We start from the raw sequence: 25,643 nt of genomic DNA, 5'->3' as shown, positions 1-25,643 counted from the left end.
TTTGAGATTCTGTGTCAGAAACAATTAAGTCTTTTTGGGGGCCCTTTATAGCTTGCTGTTCGGTGTGAGCCAAGGCTCCGTGTTGAAGGCCGTTTTTTTTACCTATAATGGTTTACTTTTACAAATTTTGACTTGGATGGAGAGTTGTCTCATTGGCACTCATACCACATCTTTTTATATCTATATTATGATAGATATCTATAAAACGTGTTTTAAACTTGATTAACTGCAACTAACATTTTTTGTTAATTTTATGGAACTAAGTTTGTAATCCTCAGTGTAATTAAGGAATGACTGTAATATTTTTTTTATGTTTATGAAGAAATAACATAAAAAATGTGGTGCACACTGAATAACCCGCGTAGATGGTTATTTTTTAGGTTATTTCGAATAGACAGAAAAAATTACTACATTCATTATTCCTTATAATTTAATTCTAAATTCCATTTGTAAGGAGTAAATCATGAAAAAACGTCGATGACGTTACGGTCACATCACAAAATTATATCTATGAGCTGATAGACAAAAATCTGTCAGCCAATCAGAAGACGTACGTTTTACATCCAAAATTAAATTATAATAGTTGAATGAATTTTGAACGTCATGTCCTCTCGAATACAGCAGGAGGAAATGTAGATACGAGAGCATAACATTGTGTCGGGTTTTTCCCCCACAGGGTTATGAGTAGAGTAATGGGGCAAAATCAAAACCCTGTCGGGAGAGTAGCGGTCAAAGGGTTACGTTATCATGTATCTTCGAATCCTTCAGTATTATTTCTTTCAAGCCATATAAACAGAGTTACTTTTCTTTGGACGACTGCATGACATGAGGATATCTACCAGATCACGCATATCACAGGAATATTCCGTTTTAATGATGATACTCTATATATTTATGACAATACACACACTGTTCTAGCGTACACTATATTGGCTGATTGAATGCTTGTTGGCTGCTTACTGTCCAGCGGCAAATATAATACTAGCTTTGCTATCATTGATATTCTCGGGGGATATTTTTTCATATGGTGATCATATAAAAGGCTAACAACTACTTTCTGGTTATTGGGAAAACTTGAAAAATCTCTCGAGTCATATGTTTAATTTTAGTCTCTTTTAGCAGTCTAATTTAGTGTTGGTGTCGTTTTTGTCTTTGACGTCCCCCCTTTTTTCCCGGGAAATGCAGCTTTGTACAGCCCGTCAGAAATATTTGAGATCACGAAATCGTAAACAGTTTTTCTCTCACTTCTTGATAACTTGTCTATTTTAAATACGTGTTAATAATAAATTAAGATCGCGCAGTCAAACAATCACGTAAAAATATACAATATTAGGTAAATGTCAGAAAAAATATAAACTTTTTTGTATGAGGCTGAGAAACTGGGGAAGGGCGAGGTTTTACCGAGCCCTTCTCCAGTTTTGTGCCAAATACAAAATAGTTTATATTTTTCTGACATTGGCCTTATATTGTTTTTATACTGCAACTTAAATAAATACATTGATAGCATTTAAATTGTTGCGCAAATTTCAAACTTATTTTCATCCCTTAAGGTGGTACCAAACACCTTGACTAAAATTAATTTGGCTCGTTCAATTTTCATAAAATTTTGACAAAATATTTACTTTGACCCTTTGACAAAAATATTATATAAGAATTTCAAAAAACTTGAACCACACACTTTTCGGAAAAATTTCATTGGATATATATAGCAGTTTGACAAACACTTATTTTGATCATTGAGGAGCTTAATATTTCCTTAACAATAGAACGTGATTAAAACGATTTTTACAGAGTTATAATTATCTTCCTGTAGTGTTATGTACCACCTTAATGAACCCCTGATTGAGGAAAATGTGATCCATGATGAAATTGACATTGCACAAAATATAGCTGTGTTACTATATTTAGGAAATAAACACAACTAGTTGCAGTATAAGATGAACTACTCAGACTACTCGACCGCCAAGGCCCATCTAAAAATAACATTCCGGCCTGTCTAACACGGAATAAAAAAAATAGGAATCTGACAGAGAATAAAATAAACTAGTATCTGAAGGGGATAAAACAAAAACAAATATCTGCCAGTGAACAAAATCTAGTAGCTGACAGGGAATAAAAGCTAGCAGCTGACAGGAAATAGAATCTAGTAACTGACAGGAACTAATATTAACTAGTAGCTGACGGGAACTTATATAAATTAGTAGCTGACAGGAAAAAAGAATCAAGTAGCTGACAGGAACTAATATAAATGTGTAGCTGATAGGAAATAGAATCGAGTAGCTGAAGAGAATGTAATAAACTAGTAACTGACAGAGAATAAAAACTAGTAGCTGAAGGGAATGAAATAGAATAGTAGCAGACTTGGAGTACAATTCACCAGTAGTTGACTGGGAAAACAAAATAAACTAGTATAGCTTACAGGGTATAAAAGAAACTAGTATCTGACAGAGAATAAAATGTACTTGCTGACAGGGAATAAAATAAAACATTAATCTTTAATTCGATCAATTACTCCAATCTGATACATGGCTACTTTCAAGTGGTTTGTGTCTGGACTTCTCACGTACATGTATGGATCTATAGATATGGATTTAGATTGTATCTCAGTTTTATTTACAAGACAGTATATATACGTGTAATAATTGCTTCTGTGCCTTTTCTATAGGGAATTAACAAGCGAGTCTCTATAATCCTTCATATCTTCTGAACACCTGAGAATGATTTTAACGGGAAAATCCTCATCTTAAGCGACTATGTATATTTCCATATATACAAGTCTAAATTGAAAACAACGTTCAAACCTATGATTGCGTTGGATAAAAACCGCAATTTTTGTACGTTTGCATGCAAAACAAATTTCTTGGTAGAGGGGTCTAAATACAGCACAAACAACATTTTCCAAAAGACCAAAAAAAGTGAAAAAGTATATTTTAACAAAACGCATTTGACTAGCAGATCGAACAACAGATGTTCTTAAACCCTGCTGACTGCCATGGCGATTGCCAAATAAACGGATCACCAGATGTAACAAAATGGATCTTAATTATTAACCTAATACCAAACAGAAAAAAACAATAAACTTGCGGAAAATATGGTATACCGCAAACATGTAGGTTGATACATTCAACAATACCTTCCGTTATCTAGATGATATTTTTTCGTTAAATAATCCAGAGTTCTCTAAATATACTACCGAAATTTACCCAATAGAACTTACTTTAACTAAATCTAACATAAACAGCAGTAGTTGTCCTTTTCTGGATTTGGACATTTCAATCTCTAAAGGAAAACTCCATACGAAAATTTACGACAAAAGAGATATTTTTCATTCCCTATTGTTAATTTTCCTTTTTTAGACGGCGATGTTCCTTTGGCTCCATCCTACGGTGTATATATATCCCAACTCGTTCGTTATGCCCGTGTGTGTAGTGATGTCATAGATTTTAACGAATGTAATCAATGCATCACTGGTAAATTATTAAATCAAGGATTTCGTTACCATAAATTACGTAAAACTTTTGCTAAGTTCTTTCATAGATACAAAGATTTGATTAGTAAATTTGGCTGTACTTGTAGAAAACTGATTAAAAACGATATTTCACATCCTAAATTTTACGGTAATATTGTACTTAAAGCGCGGAAATCACTATGTGATCCGTGTAAACTCATCGAACCTTTAAACAGGCTCATTAGTAAAGGTTATCTTACCAATGTTGTAATTAGATCTTTGAATATAGTTTACATTGGCACTAATATCGATTTTGTCATCAGCAAATTAAAACATAACTAAATTTGTATTTTTTTCAAGTGGGATGTATAAAGACACACCCACGTTCGTTTAGATCTATAAAGAGGTTAAACTCCTAACTATCCTAATGTCTGTCGATACATTTATTTTTGGCATTGCACTAGTCATGTCTTCTTTGACTGTCCATGACGTTAAAATACTAAATCCCTGGGACGTGTTTTAGTTGATTTTAGTCTCTGATGCATGATTTTTTATTATTAATTGTTTTGGCTTTTAACTAGCTGTCAGTAACTGCGAGTACTCTCAAATCGCACTTTCTTGTTTATTTGACCTGTTGATACTAATTGTATTGCTTTTTTGCTATTTAATGTTATTCAGGGTTATATCTGGTCTATATACCAGCTTTGATAAGTGTTTGGCATAACTATTAATTTTTACTTCGTACTATGAACATCAAAATTATTTATTTTGTAAAAGTATTTCCTTTCTCTATTGGTACTGTACACTTATACCTAACAACAAAATTATTTTCATTTACCTGTGTTTAAAGTTATTGCAAATGGATGGTATTTTTGTTCGAGCATATTGTTTTTCTTTTATTGTTTAACATTTCTTACCTATATAACATGTTACTTTTATTATTCTTCCCTTAGTTTATTTATTTTGTATTCTAAATTATCTATTTTGTAAAAATATTTCCTTTCTCTATTGGTACTGTACACGTATACCTAACAACAAAATTATTTTCATTTACCTGTGTTTAAAGTTATTGCAAATGGATGGTATTTTTGTTCGAGCATATTGTTTTTCTTTAATTGTTTAACATTTCTTACCGATATAATATGTTACTTTTATTATTCTTCCCTTAGTTTATTTATTTTGTATTTACATTTTGTTATAGGTCAAATGTATTTGTTCAGTGTATGTTCAATGGTGTTAATATGTCCTTTGATTGAGTTAAGCTATTTCAGTTGATATTTTATAGTGTGTCTTTCTATGTTGTGATGTTACACTATTGTTTCAGAAAAAGGGTGAAGGTTTGGTACCATTAAAACGTTTAAACCCGCTGCATTTGTTTGCACCTGTCCTAAGTCAGAAATCTGATGTTCAGTAGTTGTCGTTTGTTGATGTGGTTCATAAGTGTTTCTCGTTTCGTATATAGATTAGACCGTTGGTTTTCCCGTTTGAATGGTTTTACACTAGTAATTTTTTGGGGCCCTTTACAGCTTACTGTTCGGTGTGAGCCAAGGCTCCGTGTTGAAGACCGTACTGTGACCCATAATGGTTTACTTTTATAAATTTTGACTTGGATGGAGAGTTGTCTCATTGGCACTCATACCACATCTTTTTATATCTATAAGGTGCAAAAATTGATACACCATATCCGGATTTCGACAATTAAATATATATATATATATAATATTTTACTCCCCATTACAAAATCAACCGATACTTGTAGATCATATAAAATTATTCTCTTTTCAATATTACAACACCAATGTCTCAGGACAATTCGGTTTTGCATAATCACATATCAAAACATGCTGACTAATTTTTAATGATGAATTAAAAGCTACTTCTGCTAAAAGGAGAACATACACGATATATTTGAAATGGCGGTTTTAATTTTTCATACAATACCATCAAATAAATGCATGTCTTGTATTAAACATTCAATGGATAAGAGCCTTTAACACAGAATTCTACAAAACCACGAATACTTTTTTTGGCACCAACCCTACATGTTACTCATGATATAAACTAGTGAATTGTAATACGGGAACTACCAATTTGTCTCTGATGGAGGGGGTTATAGTTTTTCTCTAAAAAAAATATGTCTGATTAAAAATAAATATTTTGATCAAGCAGAGGGGAAAATAAATATTCTGAATCAGAGGTTTTACCATTCAATTTAAAGTATGGCCGTCAACAATGAGCAAAACCCATACCTAACAGTAAGCTATAAAAGGCCGCAACATGACACAATCGGGGAAAACAATAAAACAGGAAAAATTGAACATTTGAAAGTTTGTTATAGGATTCAGCATAGACCGACTTAAAAAAAAACAACAGACTTGATAAACAACACCAGTTCACGCGCCGCTATGTGTGCTGTTGATTTTTTCCGTGACACTGATATTCCAAAACAACAACCAAATCATGAATGCGTCCGTAAAAATTTCGAAGGGATGACTAACTATTATAATCCTTGTTTCAATAGCTTTCTTGTAAGCAGCAACCCTGTATCAAGGAAATCATGACAGGAAACGCAATACCTAATTAATATCGTATCAATTGGGAAATATATTCATACTTCTTATGTACGTGCGGCTGGAGTGTTGCTACTAGTACAAAAAAATGACCATTAAAGAAGACAGTAGTAAATTGAAATAGACTATTTACATTACCGACTTTTGTCTCAGGTGTTTATATTTTTTTCAACAGGTTACCGTTTCTGTAGAGTAGGACATCCTGGTACTCGGTCAAGTAAGAGCAACTAAAAGAAGTAAAATGAAGCTTACAATCGGTACAATTTGGTGTTAAAATTTATTGTTTTATATTTTCTATACACAACAAATCATTAGAAAACAGTTACCCCCCCCCCCCCCAAATTGCACAGATTATATGTTTGATTTTTCTTGTTTGGGTTGCTAGATTACATGACAGAGTACCAAGATGTCTTACCATAGAGTAGGTATAACCTGTCGAAAAATTATATGATCCGGTGTCAAACGTCGGTAATATGCAAATAGTCTATTGGATAACAGGTTAGTAGGTCTTTGACGGTACAAAATGTGTGACGAAACTAAGAGTTAGAGTTCGAGGCAGAGCTCAAATAAGCTTCGAGGTCGATTCGTTTCGCAATACCAGTGTGGTAGTAGGAAAGCTATACATAGTTCTGCTATAATCGTGCCTGGTAAACCGTATCCGCCTTGCTATATGTGTGGTCTATGTATAGATAATTATATGTTAATCCATTTCTACGCCATCTATACATAGCTCTGCAATAATAAGATATATTTTAAAAGTGCCTAGCATGGGAGGACTGACCCACACTTTTAAGGACTTATATCGTGAGCAGCATATAACTTTTAATTTATCATCGGTTTGCATATATTTTTGTATAAAGAAAAACTTGGAGAACATGCATGTGCATTTTCCTTTTGACCACCTTGAACAGTTGAGTAAACCGACTCTGTCATCGATCCCCTCCCCATCTACTCGGGTACTGCGTATCGCATTGAGGCAAATAACAGTATAAGCTACATCACGGTACCACACCGAGTATCCGAACACCGCGGAGGGATCAGAATCCCAAGGTGCAATTTCAACAGACCGCACACGACAGGAAAGTAAAATCTTCACCCACTGATTCCCGCGGAGCATAATCCTCCCTGGGAATCGGATCCAGACTTTACCCGAATAATTCAGTCGTTATATTCCGCTGATCTACCATAACCTCGCAAGTAGGAGAGATCGATTACGGGGAGGGACTTAATTATTCGGGTTAATCCAGACTTTACTTTTCCACTATTTGCGGTCTCGTGTAATTTCTCTTCGGGATTCGGATCCATCGGATCGGGATACCCGTTGTGTGTACTGTTCCCTAGTGGCAGAATTGAGAACTGGATCGTCTCTCATTAAAGTAAATAACATCAGTCGTATCCAAAACTTTATTGATAAAAAGGCTAATTAGTTTCTTATAAATTTATAATAATCGTGTTTGATCTATGGAATACCTAACTGACATGTTAAATCGACAAAGAACCAATTATATACAGTTCCTTTCGGTGCATTAATTCCTAAGTTACCTACATCAAGCAAATGGAAAATTCATTTATTTCTTTGATTACCGGGCGTGAAATCAAATTACCATCACAAATGTTGCAACCAGTACGAGGAACCAGATTACACTGATTGCCAATTTGTAAGTTACGTTTGGCTCATTATAACCCCAAATGCTCTCACTAATTGAAATATCACCAGTGTATTCAGATAATAAGAAACGTAGAAATTTAATCGGAAGAAAGGTCTAGACTTCTCATTTTATGAATCAAATCTCTGTCTTTAAAGTATAATATATGAAAAATGCCACATATTAAAAATTCCTTGTGGTAAGCGCGGAAAATCGCGACAAATGATGCATTATGGTTAATAGGACAATAATGTATTTCAAACACAATAACTTACGTTTATGGTGAGAATATTAGTATAAAATTTCTTTTTAAAAATGTAATATTAAAATTTCAATAAAGTGTAATTTTAGTCGCCAAAATTCGGCCCAGTGAATTAGTTCTCATTTATAAAATAAATATCTGTTATTTTTTTCTTCCAAAAATGAAAAAAAAATAACAACTAAGAATAGATTTTGTGATGTCAAATATATGTCTCTTATTTAAAAGAAGTACAAATCCCGTCCTAGATGCTCATTGGAGTTCTCAATAACCATTAGTCCCCTCCCTGTTCAAATAGTAAATGTCTTATCTAATTTCTTTTCAGTTGTTCTTTTTGTTGAACTAATGTTGTAAAAGCCGAGATAATCGAATTCATTCGCACTATTTTTCTCAATTCAAATTACAGATATATCATTAAACAGTGTTATTAAAACAAACTGTACAACTTAAACATGTGGCTAAACACAAAATAAGCACATATGATTGAAACATATTAAACACATAATATATCAATACGTCGAAGTTGATAAGAGATTATTTACAATCAATTCATATTGATATAAGACAATTAATACCAAAATATATATAAACAACAAGTCATGGAAAATAAAGTTTCAGATTAACAAATTAAACATGTGTTTAACATTTAAACAACACACAAAACAAAAATGTCCGTCAGATGTGTTTAAAACGGATGCTAAGAAGATATATATAATTATATATATTCCCAGTCCTGACTTCCTATTCATGGCATTGTAAAGATATATATACATGTCACGTGATACATGTACATCTCTTTGAAACTATCACAGATTAACGACCAATCCATCCTCCAAAATAAGGGTTTCAGAGGCCAAGATCGACCCCTCGTCATGCTGTTCTTTTGATTTTAGATAATCGCTGTGCAAACATATTTATGCAAACAAGTGAGCGGGTAATTTTTCGGAACGTTTTGTTCCAGTGTTGTGAGGCAATCAGTTAACATCGGGTTATTCCGGTGCACTCCTTTTAAAGATCGAGTACGGAATCTGCCAAAGTTAGACGAGTGAGTTGTGTGGGTGCGATCATGGACTGGAACTCCTGACTCTGGAGGATGCAAATTCAATTGAAAGACAGTCATCATTTCTAAGCACAAACTGAGATCAAGGATTTGCCACATTATTGTCTTTTTTACTTTTTTTGTTTTTATTTTTCTTTCCTCTATTTTTCTTTTTGTTTTTTTTTCGTCCTTTATTTTTACGTTTCCGTCCTTTTCCTTTCTTTTTATCTTTTCCCTTTTTCTTACCCCCACCAGACGAACTGTCTGTTTTCGAGCCATCTGATATCGCAATGATGTCACTGTCACATGATAAACCCTTTTTCATCATTCGAATAGCTCTTCGGAACCCCTTGTTTCTTTCCCAAGTTGACATAAATATAAGTGAAAGTTCTCCTTCGTCGGTCATATTTCCCATTATTATAAAACTCTTTTTTGAAGTACTATTTGAACTTAAATATGCACAATCGCACGAAGCGCCATCTTCAATGATAGGGGTTAACTTCCTCTTTTCCTTTTTCGATAAATTTCCTTTGATCATCTTCTTCTTCTTTTTAATGTACACCACGAGATTACCTTTTCTCATACTTGCTTTCTTCAGTTTCACTTTAATTACTGAAAGAGGTAAATAAGAAAGATGAATTACGAAAAAATATATAAAAAGGAAGGTTATATTTAAGATTTGAATGCTTCTTTTTGTAATTTTGTTGGAGCACAAAAGCGTTGACCGAAGCACATTTTGTATGAAGCGCGGTTATGCATCAACTGTGATATTACGAGTTATAGCACATTGGTTTGTGTGTTTTCCTATGCATTGTTTTTACACAAAACACGTGCTGTCGGGAGTATTAAATTTTATTCTGAAATAAAATCTTATTTTGGAATAACTACATATATATCGATTATTGTCAGCCAATCAAATGTACAGTTTATTATGAAACATACTGCATGTAAAGTAACTATACTAGTCAACAAAAGTAACGATACACAAGTTTGAACTCCAATTTATCATAAAATATAATAAATAGGAAAAACTGTTAAATTATCCAATGAAAAACGTTCATTTGCAAAGCAAATGCATATGATTAAAAGAATCTGACCAAATTGGAAAGTGAGAAAATACCGTGTTATTGAACACAGGAATCAAATTTATTTTGTGGAAAATGATGACAAAAGTCGACACTTATTTCGAAGATGAGAATTAAGTATTCAAATATCTGCAAAGGCATTCAAAATTTTAAGCAGACCATGTTTACTTTTAAAGTTTTAAGTTCTAATATCGATTTTTGAATTTTTGGGTGAAAATACGATTTTTGAAATAACAAAAATTGCAAAAAAAAAATCGCGTATTTGCCTTAAATCAATTGTTTTGATAAGAAAATAACACTCTGTATATATTAGACCAATTGGGCAATTATTTGCCTTGGTACAGTGTATCCAAATCCATTGTATATATGGAAAATACATTGCCTTGTATCGTTTCTTTTGTTGACTAGTATATATAGATTCAAAGTTTCCGGAACCCTTATGCTATCGCTTACCTCGATGGAATTTTTGTATGGTTTTCAAGATTGTCTATATATATATCTGAGTGACAATTATTCAAAACTATGTCGTAACATCGAATATACATTATTTTGATTTGTGTTACGGGTATATGATTATCAATATCAGTTCCAAAAATACCAGTCGCAATTACTGCACATCAACAGTATAATCATACCCTTTATGAGTGTCTGGATTGGGTTGGCAGAATTGAGAATAGTGGGCCAACAGGGGCGGATCCAGCCATTTATAAAAGGGGGTCCTAACCCAGGATAAAGGGGGGGTTCCAACTATATGTCCCCATTCAAATGCATTGATCGTCAAAAAAGGGGGGTTCCAACCCCCGGAACCCCCCCTCCCTGGATCCGCGACTGGCCAAGGTAAGAGTAAAATGGGCCAAAAAATAAAGAATAGAGAGAAAAAAGAGTGAAATTTAGAGAATAATGGGTGTTAAATGTAAAGAATAGCTAGAGAAAAAATGGTTAAAAAATACTGGAAATAGAGAAAAATGAACTAAAAATGAAAAACAAATACAGAAATGAAGGATCTCTATCCGGACTCTCATCTCATTTATCGATAAGGCCAAAAAACAAATTTGTAAAGAAAAAATTCTTCATTAAAATTGTTCGCTTTGAAGGCATTATTCCCGTAAAAAAATCTGAGTAAGAAACGCGCCTTTTATCAAACTCCTGCTAGAGTATAATACTTGTACAGTAAATTTAATGTTTTAGGTCATATTTCTCTTGTTTGTTTTGTTGCTTTTTTTTACCGCGGAAGAATGTGAATGGGTCATCTGGTTTCAAGCGGCGGACAACCGCCAAAATCTTATGTCTTTTGTTTTGTATATAAATAAGTTATTTTTGGTGTGCATGTTTTATACGTTGGCAATTATATAACAGCTCCGTCTACTGTTTGTCTTTCCTGGTAATTTCAGGTTTATGTTTTTCTTATCGTGTTATACTGAAAACTCAAAGAAACACACTACCAACATTATTGTTTTGTTCAAATTGAATGACCCGAATAATTCAGCCCACTTCCTCGGGTGCAGTCGATCTCTCCTACTATCTATGTAGAGATCGTAGTGAACGGAATATATAAAGTGGTCCGCCATCCCATCTAAAGCTCCGCCCCGAAGGTAGTGTGACGATAGTTAACACAACAGGGCCCAGTTAATGGAATATAACGACTGAATTATTCTAGTAACAGTTTACCAGAATAAAATCTTTCAAAATTAATTAATGATTTAGATTTTAAGTTTTAGAGGTAATGTATTTTAACATTTAAGTGCCAAAATATCACATTCTGAAATATCGAAGAATTAACCGAAGAAGCAAAGATTTTTCTTAACCATTGAAAATATTAATTTTTTGGAAAAAATTGAAGGTCAGTTTTCAAAAAGAACTGACAATACCAAGATACTTCATTGCCAAACAAAGATAAAAAAGCGTTTCTGACCAAAAATTAAAAGAACAACGAAGTGACATTTATAATTCAAAGATCATCTTTGAAATTAGGATTTGATATTTCTACATTTATAATTCATGAATACGTGGGTTTAGCTCATTGCTGAAGGCCTTATGGTGACTTATAGTTGCTTCTACGTCATTTTAGTGTCTGGTTGAGAGTTGGCAATCATACCACATTTTCTTATATTTATATTGACATAATAAATTAACAGTTTACAGTTTAAAGGATATGAATCTTTGTCAAATTTACTATCAATTACAAAATATTTTTTGTTGGCGTGTTTGTTAGATGTCATATAAAGTGAGAGGTTTAGCTAGCTATAAAACCAGGTTTAACCCAACATTTTCTTCGGAAAATGCCTGTACAAAGTTAGGGAATATGACAGTTGTTGTCCATTCGTTCTGTTGAACGGATTTTCCCCCTTTTTGGATTTCCCTAATGTTTGGTATTTTGTTGTACTTTTTAAGAGACTTCTGGCATCAGTTCCAAAGAATTTGACAAAGAGCCTAAAATGTTCACACATCCCGAAGAATTAGGATTTAATATTTGAGCCTTCTCATGGGGTTTTTGTTTATGTGATTACTTGGCCGTTTTTATATTGATTATTTGATTACCAGACCAAATATTTCATGATTATTTGATTATTTGATAATCTAGGACTGTATTTTTGATTATTTCATTATCTTGTTTAAAAAATAATTAATGATTATGTGATTATATTGGCATAAAATTTGTGATCCTGTGATTACTTGGACACACCATGAGGGGGCTCATATTTCTATGTGTCTAGTACTTCTGCGAGAGACCAACCAGGTTGAAGTATATCAAACATATTTTCTTAAGATTTTACAGTCTCGGGGGTGTGATTCATCCTCCAGCTATACTGACACACAACGGTAAGTAAACGGATTTTTTTTGTACATATTACATTACGTTTCAAAAATATTAGATCTCCCGGCGTTTTTTATTTTTCTTTTTTCAAGCGGATATCTGTAGAGCTGCTTCAAAGAAAAAATGTTTTTTTTTTATGAATTCCAGCAAATGATTTATGATTCATTAACTTATTTTCAATTCTAGACACATTCATAACTTAAGTTCAAAAAGTTGGGAAAAAGATTCGCAGAGAAGTGGTGCGTTTATTTGTTTGATCAGTATACATGTAGTTGCAAAGCAATTAACATTTCCCTGTGAATGGATCCTATATAGATGTATATTTGAAATTATAAACTCGTTAGAGTTCCTGATGAAGACAACTCTAGGCGTGCTTCAAAGTCTGTATACAGACTATATGATTTTAGATCTGGCTGGAATCGCTATCTGATTTCCTGTATCATGCAAAACTTACCAACAGTAGAACGACAGTAGTTGTGAATGAGGCTCTCGAATGTATTAATTTGGTTACAGGCTGAACAAAGGTTTTGTGCTGCAAAATATATAAACGATACAAATTACGTAATTTCCAAATGTAAGGAAATACGATCTAAATACATTATGGAAAAAAAATATATTTATCTTGAAATATCATAGATTTAAATGAATATCAAACTTTAATGAAATTTCATATTAAAGACAAATTACAGTCACACATTAAAAAGTTTCTTTCTATCCAGTTGACTTCCGATTATTTAGGTTGCAAATATGATAAAACAAGCACAAAATCACAAATAAACTTTCTAAGTAGGATTTATTTTCGTTTCTAGCAGTAGTAACACAAGCTTACACATATTATACATATTACATCAATTCAAATTTTATACCGTAATTGCCAACTTAAAATAAACATGATCGATATCTCAATATTTCCGTAGGTAGGTTCGATTATATTTTAGTGTATACTACTCCTTTGCTCTAAACATCTTTTTTCTCCCGTAGTTTCCTTTTAACTGCATTTTGATAAACTAGGTTTATAACCAAACGAAAGTAAAAAAGCGTAACAATTAATGAAAGAAAAATCCGAAAGGGAGAAATTCTTAATCAAGTCCATTATGTCCCGATTTATTCTCTGTAAAAAAAACACCAATCAATTGTGAGGCGGGGTTTGTTTTTCTGTTATCTGTCGATCTTCTAATTTTGAAAAAAAACACGATCAAATTGGCTTGATATGTGCACTAATAAATAATTTGACTCTGAATTTGCCCTGTTAGGAAATAACAGTTAAAATTGAAAGATGCTGAAACACTTTTGCAAAATAAATTTATCTGTTGTTTTTTTTTCGTTTTTTTTTTTTTTTTGGGGGGGGGGAGGTTTGAGTGTAATATTGTTGCATATTTTAATATCAAACGATTCACACCCTAAATTTTTAAATCAGTCAGCCCTTCTTACAAATTGAAAATAAGTTTCATCTATCATAAATTAGTCTACATTCCTTTCAATGGATTCTGCATCATCTATTTTCTTTACGTTTCGCCTTTATAAACAATTGTGCATAACTTATTTACTTTTAACGTCAGAAAGTATACAAAATTAATAGCTTTCGCTGACAATTGTTAAAAAACAACTTTTGGAATGCAGTAATTGGCTACAAAATAAATAGTTTTAAATAAATCACCCAATATAATTATTCACAAATATACTCAAATTTCTCGCTACACTTATAAACCATTTTGCTAACAGTATCCATAAAACATCTGTGAAGGTAATCATTTTTATTTATCAAATTTTGGTTGCACATTTGAATATTATCTGCGTTTAAAATCTCGCCACAGAACAAAATACGAAACTGCTGACGTGATTTGAATGAGATATGTTAACAATTCAAGAAAATAAACTGAGAGGGGTCGTCCTAGTTCATTTCATTTTCTTCGTCAACTTAAATTGATGACTTTCGTATGTTCCCACTATCAAAAGTGTTTTATAAGGTCAATGCAAAACAGTGTTTTCCCATAATGCAATAATGACTGAAATTCAGAATAATATCCAGTGGCAAATATTTCACACACATTAAGGACAATAGATAATTATACATGAATCAATGAGGTAGGTTCGTACAAGACAGCCCTGAGGTTATGGTTGCCATTGAAAAATAAGGATGTTGTATAAGAGAAATATATTAAACCTTCCTAACATACTCCCGGACTCGTACAAAACACTCCTGGTATTCAATACCCCGTTTCGATTTGACGTAGCTTGTATTTTTATACACACGCACTAACAAAATTATTTCCTACGCATGGGTCCTACTCCCGGACGAGGAAAAGAAGGAAGCAGTATTTTTCCATCCTTGCCTTAGGATTTAAACTTTCGGTCCTCACAATAATCACATGTCTGCCAGCACGAATCCAGAAATTATCTGGTTGTATTATGCACATTTTTATACATGTAGTATTATTGAAGTATTTTATTTGTAAATGATTGATTAATCGGCAAGGTGGACCGACCGAGAACGAGGGGGAATTTAAAGTCCCACTGGAATAAAAAGAAATTGTTTGTTGGTGTTGTTTAACGCCACTTTCAACAACTTTGGCTATATCATGGCGACCATTTTTTTTTATTGAGAGAACCTGGGTACCCGAAAAAACAAACGACCTTCCGATGGGAAAATTGGCAATCCCTGTTTAATATGATTGTAGTCGAACACACCTTGCGGGTTCCGAACTCTAAACCTCAGTTTGACAGGCTTATAATGGTCAATGTAGATAAACAGTTCTACTTAGTCCACTCGGTCAAAAACAAATGTATATGTAAATACATAATAAATATGTTTTAGACATGAAAAATGATTTGTTTTTTATGTGTTGACTGGATTGTTCACTTGTATACTAACAAAATATGACGACTAAAACATCAGTAATTTCATATGTGTAAATCTCTTTTCATGCAAGGCACATATAAAGCAGAAAAAGTGTTTCAACAAACATTTTTCTTTGAAAAATTCACTATGCAAAGCAAGTCTTCTTTTGCTCATTAATAGCGGCTTTTGAGCTGCGTGAAACCGCTAAGCATAGTTAGTGTTTGTCTGCAAAAGGCAAAGAGCAAGCTTAACAGCCAAACATTTATACTATAACAGCATGAAACGCAAAAGGTTACTTACTTTGGAATACTGGTCAGTTACAAAACTTTGTACTGAACAAAACAGCATTCAACGTCAACGAAATCATTGAAATGATAAGATGTATAATGTTTTAAAGGAGAACAGTTGGTTTTAAGACCTTCGATTATGGAATACACAGTATTTCAAGCAGTTGAAAAAAGGGCAACGATTATGGAATACACAGTATCTCACGCAGTTGAAAAAAGGGCAAATTTGGATTAAAAATTGGATGCAAACACTTTCGTTTCGATTCTTGTGTGGAGGTATAAACAAATGCATCATGAGGGTCTGGATGGGGTCCTTCAATTCTGTAATTTTTAAAGCCATTTTTCATATCATTTTGAATTAGCCCACTTTTTCCTATTTTTTATTTTAAGGACCCAATTTTTCTCCTTTCTTTGTTTTTTGGGCCCATTTTTCTGCAGTATTTGCCCATTATACTCTGTTATTTAAACCCCATCCAGACACTCAACTATACAAGTGATTTTCATTTCTCTTCTTTTTAAAATGAACATTTTCGACTACTTAGTCATTTCAATCGAGGTATGCAAAAAAATTGACATTGTAAATAAAATTCCTTTTTCTTTTTTCTTCTTTTTTTTTCATTGAAAGCAACATTCTTACTTTGAACATACCGTTTATAAACCATTTAAACGGATTTAAATACCTATACTTTATAGTGATAAATTATTTTGTTTGTAACATTATTTCACCGTTAGAGAATAGTCTTTCTTCACAAAGAAATGTTTCTACATAATGTTTTTTTAAGAAGCAGAGAAAGACAGTCGATTGATTGATTGTGGATTGCTTAACGTCCAATGGCAAATATTTCATGCATATTCAGGACGACAAGCACTTGAAAATTAACATCAAAATTAAATAGATTCTCATTTTTTTTTTCTTGTTTATTTGATTCTTTAAACATGTGAACTAGTATTACACAATGTTAAAAAAATGAGATTGTATTTTTTAATAATCTTTATTGCAAAATATAACAACGTGAAACTGGCAATTCTTGGTAATTAAGATCATACCTATTCAAGTATTTAATCCATTATGTACGTATCCAGTGGATTTTTCCGTATGTTTTTTCTATTTCATTTTTTTAACATTCACTATTTTCATGGCACTGATTGTAAAGAAAAGGGGGAGACTACTTTTTATTGAGTGTGTTACGAAAAAAAAAGTTATTCGGATTTGGTAAGAGAAAATAAGCAAAAAAGACATAACAAACAAATAAAGCAAGAAAAGTACGTACGTTTGTTATACCTACTTGGGGGCATCGCCGTCGATTGGCCTGGAATACACATTTCCGTATCGTCCGGAAATTTGTCACACCGTACCATATCCGGCCATTTATATGAATAAGCCTTCATTATAGTCTCACAACCATCGCGCACACTTTCACATAATGACCGACAGGGATAAATCTCCCTATCTCTCTCCAAACAGACAGGGGAAAACAGGGAACATAAAAATAATTTGGTGTCGGGATGACAATGTACTCCTAATAGCGATATCCAAGATCTGGACTGTTGAATAACCTCATTAATGGAATCATGGTCTAGTAGATTTGGGAGCCTCATTTGGTCGTATCCAATATTTTGACATAATGTTAAATTCCTCGGAATATCTATACATTTTGGCTGACTCATTCGTCCACTCAATAAAGTTCCTTGCCATGCCGTCGGTTTTTCGCCGTCGCTGACGTAGCCGTCGCCGTATTTGTAGTCATAAAAACTCGCCTGCACAGAGACAAATGCACATAATACGGGGAGAAATCTCATCTTTCCTTTTATAAATCCAATGTAGTTTCGAATAATGAATGAAGGATTTTCACTTAAATTTTAAATATATTCATAGTTATTCCAAATCGATGGTTTTGTATGAAATAAATGACTTAAGGACTTCATGCTTTTAAATCCTTTGCCATTCAATGTTATGTGCGCTTTCGTTTAAATTCCCAGCTTGAAGTCGTGTATACACACTGACACACGTTTGAAATATCAGGTGCATGTAAACACTGATTTCGTTTTTCTGCTATGAGAGTTACATAATATCGTTTCAGAACTGTATAATTATCTTAAAGATATTTTCCACCTGTCAAAAGAAAGTTGAAACACAACATGAGAAACAAGTAATATTCGACAAATGTTATATTTTGTTTAAAACTCTTTTCTCATATCTTTTTTTATGTTGTAAAAACAATTGCAATGTTATTTTTGAAATTCTTTAAAGTTTATTGTCCTTAAAACTAAAACAAGAATTTTGATCGATATCGACATGAAAAGAAATGTAAAAACATGTACGAAAGAATGAAACAAGAGCAATAATATTGACATGCCAAGTTGTCAGAGTTATAATTACTCAACGTGCATTAATTTTTCAATATTTAATCAAATATTGCACCTTTGAAAAACACCGATATTTTAATAATATCCAAGTTATCAGTACATGTAAAGCCGAACATATAAGAAATATGAAAAGACAACACCAAATTCATGTTTAGCTATTCGTATCAAACTCAATTAGAGACAAGTTTTTAAATAAAACATAAATTTGCTTCATTTCAAAAATATTTTTAAAAAATGTTAATGAAAATGTTGACAAAGTTTATATTGATATTTTCTACTGACGAATAGCAAAAAGTATTTACAAATATAAATTTTGCCTCCATTCATAACTATTTCAAGATAAAAAAAAGAATATATTAAAATTTCTTGTGTTATTCAATGTCTCTGATTGTCTCTCTAAAATTAAAATAAAAGAACTAAGAATTAACTACATGTGTCCAAACATAAATTTTTTGTGACATGAAATGTTTTATGTTACCATATATAACCTGTTGAAGATAAATTATCATGTGCACGCTAAAGTGCTCTCCAATATCCTCCCTGGATTTGAAACATCTATATCTCTTTATATGTTATGAAAAAATTTAAACGAAAGTTCAAAACATAAGTTACAGACGTACAATGTAAAAATAACCTTTCTAAAGTTACTGATTTATGCATAACATTTAAAAAGTTTAATACCTTGAACCGATAATAAAATATAAAAAAAACCTAAACAACCTTGTTAGATGATGCGCATATTTTATATTTTCCCATACGAATTATCAGGGTACGTCGGGTACATCTGAATACCTGTGGTGTTCGTCTGAGCGACATTTTTTGTCCATAGATTAATTACGCGTTCTGTTGTAATACATTTCAATTTTAATGCTCTCCCAATACACCGATAATACTTTAATTCTTACCGTCATGGGTTTTGTGTGAGTTATAAAACAACCTACCTGAATTATTGATATACTTAAAATTTCCAATAAAATTTATTTCTTCGAGTCTTTCATGGGAGTTTCAATAGCCTTTATCGATCAGTTGTGAATATTCACGATAATAAAAATGTATATTTTCGCATATCAATAAACAATTTTATTATTTTTGCACACAAGAAAATTGTTTTAAAAATAGCCACCCTGTAGTACAGATTGCATAATTATACCACTTTTATGATATATTGAGGAAAGATTGTGCTAAGCATTTAGTACATATAGAATATAAGCCAAATAGTTTATTTAAAACGTTTCCCTTTAAGAAAATAATGCAACTGGTCTTTAAAAAAAACAGTACAAGGGCTAGACATACTACTCAGCAGGGGTTGATCCAGGATTTGAGGAAGGGGGACGTAATTGTCCGTATAATAAGTGCCGAACATAGCGATGGTATATGAAAAAATATTTGGACGATTTCAAAAGGGTACTTTTCCAATTAAAGGGGGATTAGTACGACCTTTACGCCACACCTGAAAAAACACTGTACTACTGTGAAAAAGTTACAGACATGAACATTTATATTACTCATTTAAACGTATAAATTGTTAATGAATACGTAATACCACGACTGGTATTAGATCACAGCCGCAAAAAAAACCAAATTGTTTGGTTTATGAATGATAATGTACTGCATAGGTACGGGTAGCAACACATAAAACAGGAGAGGATTGAGATATAAAAAAAAAGTCTAAACCCGTCGTATGTCAGGTACCTATATATAGGGGACACGTGACTTTTAGCTAGAAATATGGAGCATATTCAGGATATTCGAGAAACTATTAGCAATTAAAATATGACAGGTAGGTTCTGTGACAAAATACGACTGGGATGAAGGATGGAAAATTTGGACTGCCACTTGCAAACAATGGTACAAAATTTTGCCTCAGTTGCAACAGGCCACCTATACGGACCCCGCAAAGAGTAATACAACGTTTATGAAGCGTGGCATTCTCTACATGAGATCTTCGATAGTATGAAATAAAAAGAAGCATACCCCACGGAAATTTCTTTTACTCATGAAAATATGGGACAAGTATCCTGCTTAGTTTCTTCTTGTTAAATGCAATGACACTTCGTGTTTTGCCTGACTTACTAGCTTAACTATCCGCAGGTGAAAAAGTCACCGTATGATCGCGACTCCAATGTGACCAGTCTTTGCTCTTATATTTCCAACACAGGACAATGAAATGCAGCACAAATGCAAATTTTACCGTCTTTGATTTGAAAGATTGAACCCTAACCTTTTGATCTTCCATTCAAACAAAATCATTTAAATAAATCCTAAAATAAATATCATAGTTTGGAAATCTATTTTTTTTTTCTTTAACGGTTTACGAAATTTGAAATAAGTCAAGCTTCTCGACACAGAAAAGCCGTTAGTTTAACAAACCTGACATGACCCGACAAATATCGTACTACACGTCAAGATGTCAGAACTGTAAATGATGTAAATAGTTAACACAGTGTTGTCATTATTATTAAACGGAATGGCATATCAACACGCTACAAACAGTCTAAAATCACCATTGAATAGTCATGATTTAAGTTTGAATGATTGTTTTGTTATCATTTTGTTGTACAAATGGGATCACCGTTCTGTTTCTTGCTATGATACAAATAGAAAATGACTGTACTTTCCTTTAATAAAATTAACTATATGAATTATCTTCCCTTATAAGGCTAAAGTTTTTTGGTGTTTTTTTTTTTATAATCTATAAAAGCGTCTTCGGTAATTGTCAAAACAGTCGTTATAATAAGATAAAATCAAATACCTTTGTTCTTTAAATGAAAAGTAATACGTATTCTAGACCTTTTGTTTTCTGCTATTTTACGTATCAAGATGGCGCCCGCACCCCTTAACTACCCTACTACCTTTCAACCCGGTTTAATGTATTTAAATTTCTCCTCGAAAGTTAAGTGTTCACTGCTATTTAAACTTGAAAATAAATTTTAAAAATATCAAGTTGATTATTAAGCTGATGTTGTTAGGACGGCAACAGTCAGTGCCCGATATAAGAGATGCGTTTAAAAAGAAGAAAACATTCGGATCTGGAAATGGTGTACGAATAACTTTAACTGTTTCTACAGAATGAAACATGTTGGTTAGAGTCAAAATTTAAGCATTATAGCAGTAGACTGCAATGAGAGTTCCATAAGAGTTTAAAAAATCGACAACCTAATGGTCTATTTAAATAAGACTAAAGTATACGACAGCCATCATTGCATCTGCAGCTGAGATCTGCAGCTACGGAAGAGTTTTCACAATGACAGGGTTCAGTACGGCGATCTTTCTTAACGGAAAAAAACATAAAAACACTTCTAAGGAGGACATCGATAAATAACAAGATGTAATTTGACTATTGAGTGACATAACATATATATGAATTTCTTTTTTTTTTTAAATGATCAAAAGCAAGATACAGGCGCTTTAACATCAATTTAAATTTTCCATAGATATGATTGTGCAAAACACATTTTTCACGCGGACCTCGAAGAGGACACTTATAAGGTGTCTTTGTTACAAATATCCTGACATAAAATATTCAAATAATCTACTTTTATATGAACCAAAATCTCAATATAAAAATTGCAATAAGCCAATTAAGTTAGTTTAAAGATCTAATTCGTGTAAATTGTCTGCACTTAATTCAAGCAGACACAAAATAGGATAAGAAATAATAAGAATGCACTTCCGTTTTAACACAATTTGACAATTGGAATTAAAATTGTATTCATTCTTAGTGACAATGGGTCTTTTATGCAATCCAGACTTTGCAGAAATTGTCCGCTATTAAAATTTCGAATGCACGGAGCGACACAGTTCTGCCTTTATTATCAATTTCAAATTAAATTTACACATAACCACAAACTATAGACTTAATGCAACATGCAGCGACGGTCTAACAGAAAGAAGATACAACATGCATTCAACGGTCATTGGGTCCAAGATAATCAAATAATGTTTGTTTTTTTCACTATGTGCAAATGAAAGGACTTTTCAAGTCACAAACTCTTCTAATAAAGCTATTATTGTCTGATACTAGCTGGTGTTAAATGTCCAGCTTAAAATATTACATTGTACATGTATATTATGGACGATAACATGCTTTTGTCATCTGAATATTCATACAAATTACGTATGAATCTTATTTTTACTTGTTAGCTCACAATGTGACACAATATTTTGACTGTGAATCAAGCAGGGTTGAATTGTTTCATATTTTTCATGTCGGGGCCTTTTATAGCCGACTATACGGTATGGGTTTTTCTCATTGTTGAAGGCCGTACGGTTGCCTATAACTGCTTACATCCACTTTAATTGAACTATGGTGGATAGTTGTCTCATTGGCAATCATACCTCATCTCCTTATTTTTTATATAGGCTCTAACTCCTATTATGCTCAATAATTAGCAGTAAAGTAACAGATATATCTACTTCAAAATATTTGGTTCGACGCGATCGAGAAAAGGCCATCAACATGTTCCTCTTCTGAAAATGCATTTAACTTCCCAATGTACGTTAAACATTCATCATCATAACCATTAATCGACCGGTCCATACATGTCCTTAGTTATAAAAGTAAAAAGATGTGGTATGATTGCCAATGAGACAACTCTCAACCAGAGACCAAATGACATACATTGTAGAAGTTAACAACTACAGGCAACCGTATGGCCTTCAACCAGGAGCAAAACCAATACCGCATTGTAAGCTATAAAAAGGCCCCATAATTTATAAAATGCAAAACAACTCAAACGAGAAAAATAACGGCATAATTTATGTACGAAGCAGTAAATGAAAAGCAAATATGATATACTGCAACAAACGAAAACCATTGAATGTCAGGCTCCTGACTTGGGACAGGCACATACCGAATGTGGCGATGTTAAACATTTTTGTTGGTGCCACAACCTCCCCTAACCTGGGACAGTGGTGTAACAGTATACCATAAGAACAAACTTTAAAGATCAGTTGAAAAGGGCTTAACTCATCAGATCGATACAAAGCACATAAAACCTCTAACAAAACACAAAAGACACAACGTACATATATGAGAGTACTCAAAGTTACTGAAGCTACTGGCTCCTCTTGAAAGCCTTTGATATTCTTTCCTCGTGAATATGCTTTTAATATTATTGCACGCGATAATTTTTCGGTCTAGAGATTGGAAAATTTTCGACAGCAGCAAACACACTCAGTTCTTTTACCGAGTTTAAATAAAGGATGTGGAAAACATGTCTACATAACGTTTCAATGTCTCCATGAATTTTTTACTTGTAATATTGGTCGCTGAACGTTGACAAAAATCAATAAATTGAGACCGAGTGCTACATGGTGAATCAAGAATATATAAAACTATATATTCAGTATTGCATGGGTGAGATTTACAAGGTGGAAGAACAAAAACTGAAGTATGACACATTAGTTTCAAGTGCATGTGTATCTTATTATTATGTTTTTATCCTATTAGTCAAAGATAAGTATCTCATTTAAGTATTTGTCACTTTACATTACTTTTATTTAATACACCGACATGACAACATCGAGATGACAAAGCATATTTATCAACTAGATAGACTAGAGAGACATAAATTACTGACCATACATGTACTCTTAACTCATGCAGATTCGCCATTATAAAATACATCATCTTTTGTTTCAAACGAAAACAAAAGTACTTTCCTGTTGCGGATTTAGAATTTTGAAAAAGGGAGACCGTGGCTAGCCAACGTTTGGACGGATACTTGTAAAAGTCTTACTCTTTGTATGAAAATGAATAAGATGGGACAAATAATTCCTCATGTCTGTTTATCGAACTTGTCGTAATGACCTTTTTAAAACGACGGTTTGTGTTCTTATGAACTTACAGTAATCAATATTAGAGGCATATTCTTGAAAAAGTTTTTAATTCAAAGAGCAAAGAAGTTACATTCTTAAAAAAAGCAAGGAATTATAAAGGTTTAAAATAAATGAAACAGTTATGGATGATTTGATGTAGACTTGTCCTCCGTTAAAAATATGTCTTTATAAAGTATAAACTATTTTTCACTTGTCCATTTGTCATTCTAATCGTATGATCTCCGTAAAAAATATTTCTTTATAAATTTCAACCTATTTTTCACTTGTCCAGTTGTCATTCTAATCGTATTGACCATTGTATTCGACTATCATTGATTTTGTTATTTTTTACTTAATTCCCAGTGACCAGTAAAAGAACAAGAATTATAGGGGTTTGAAATGAATGAAACACTTGTGGATGATTTGATATTGAAATGTGACGTAGACTTGTCCTCCGTTAAAAATATTTCTTTATAAAGTAGAACCTATTTTTCACTTGTCCATTTGTCAATCTAATCGTATGGACCATTTTCATTCGACTATCATTGAATTTTGTTATTAATGACTTAATTTCCAGTTACCAGCATTAGACACATACGGTGACGAGTTTTGAATTCTAAATCTAAAGAAAGTCATTTCTTCAATTAACTTTAAAAATATCAAAGACTTAAAATAACAAATATGACATTTGTAGCTAATGAAATTCAAATTTGAAAATTTGATGTAGATTTTAAAGAGTAAAAAATAAATATTTCATTCAAAATGGAAACAGTGTCTATGATCTTTAAAAAAGTATACTTTATAAAGTATAAAAACTTACCTGAACAATTTGATATATAAAGTGTTTAAATTCTCGACTGACACCTTAATCTGTATAACTAACTGTATGTGTCATTAAGAAATACTTATCCTAAGATAAGGCGGTGTTTGGCCTGTCAATCAATGCCATAGCTTAAAAATAGTCTTCGCATGTACGTAAAATGTGTATTTTTGTTTACAAATAAAATGTAGACAAGACTGGTTAAAATAAGTTATGACTGACGAAAGGTGGAGTGGGAAATTATGTATGCTTACTTATAATTCTAATTAGCGCGAGAATGATATAGGCAAAAAGGCCACTACTCAATGAGATAGTTATTGTAATGTGAATTTTTGGAGAGCGGGGAGAAAAACTTGACAGAAACTAACTTACTTACTTTCCCCGTTGACAAAACAAAAAATTATAAAGAACCTAAGGTTCGAACTCCCTCATGTAAGGTTGACCTTAGATGGATTTTGTTATTCTTTTTAAGGTCCCTTGTGCTAATAGATAGCCCCAAACGTTAAGACGTACAGAGAGACATGTATAGTAAGGTACTATACATGTCTCTGATACGTATTTATACATCCCTGACTTTCAAATGTCTTGGTTTTAACGTCCCTGATTAAGGTAAATCGGAAAAAGTACTTAGGACGCACGAAATTATAA

The 25,643-nt window shown here is 32.6% G+C and overlaps 1 protein-coding gene across 2 annotated transcripts; it reads right to left on the bottom strand.

Annotated features, from left to right (window-relative positions):
* Nucleotides 1-7,408: 7,408 nt before the first annotated feature.
* Nucleotides 7,409-25,106, bottom strand: LOC127706274 (secreted frizzled-related protein 5-like). Of its 2 annotated transcripts, none has more exons than XM_052210774.1 (4): nt 24,996-25,106; nt 17,260-18,101; nt 13,317-13,394; nt 7,409-9,574 (listed from the first exon to the last, which is right to left on the bottom strand). In XM_052210774.1, the coding sequence occupies exons 2-4, from the start codon at nt 17,786-17,788 to the stop codon at nt 9,066-9,068; spliced, it is 1,116 nt and encodes a 371-aa protein (XP_052066734.1). In that variant the 5' UTR covers nt 17,789-18,101; nt 24,996-25,106; the 3' UTR covers nt 7,409-9,065. The 2 variants fall into 2 exon arrangements, with proteins under 2 accessions (XP_052066734.1, XP_052066735.1); XM_052210775.1 differs by having other exon boundaries at nt 17,275-18,101.
* Nucleotides 25,107-25,643: the final 537 nt, after the last annotated feature.

This window comes from Mytilus californianus, unplaced genomic scaffold (genome assembly GCF_021869535.1).
Source record: "Mytilus californianus isolate M0D057914Y unplaced genomic scaffold, xbMytCali1.0.p SCAF_6, whole genome shotgun sequence".
Taxonomy (NCBI): Eukaryota; Metazoa; Mollusca; class Bivalvia; order Mytilida; family Mytilidae; genus Mytilus; species Mytilus californianus.
This window is presented reverse-complemented; position numbering and strand designations above follow the sequence as displayed.

Excerpts from the sequence above, each read along its gene's own strand:
- LOC127706274 (XM_052210774.1), bottom strand. The coding sequence starts at position 17,788 with ATGAGATTTCTCCCCGTATTATGTGCATTTGTCTCTGTGCAGGCGAGT. Across the intron at positions 13,395-17,259 it reads CCCAAGTAGGTATAACAAAC|CACAAAACCTTTGTTCAGCC; the intron begins GTACGTACTTTT and ends TATATTTTGCAG. Across the intron at positions 9,575-13,316 it reads CTACTGTCGTTCTACTGTTG|TAATTAAAGTGAAACTGAAG; the intron begins GTAAGTTTTGCA and ends TACCTCTTTCAG.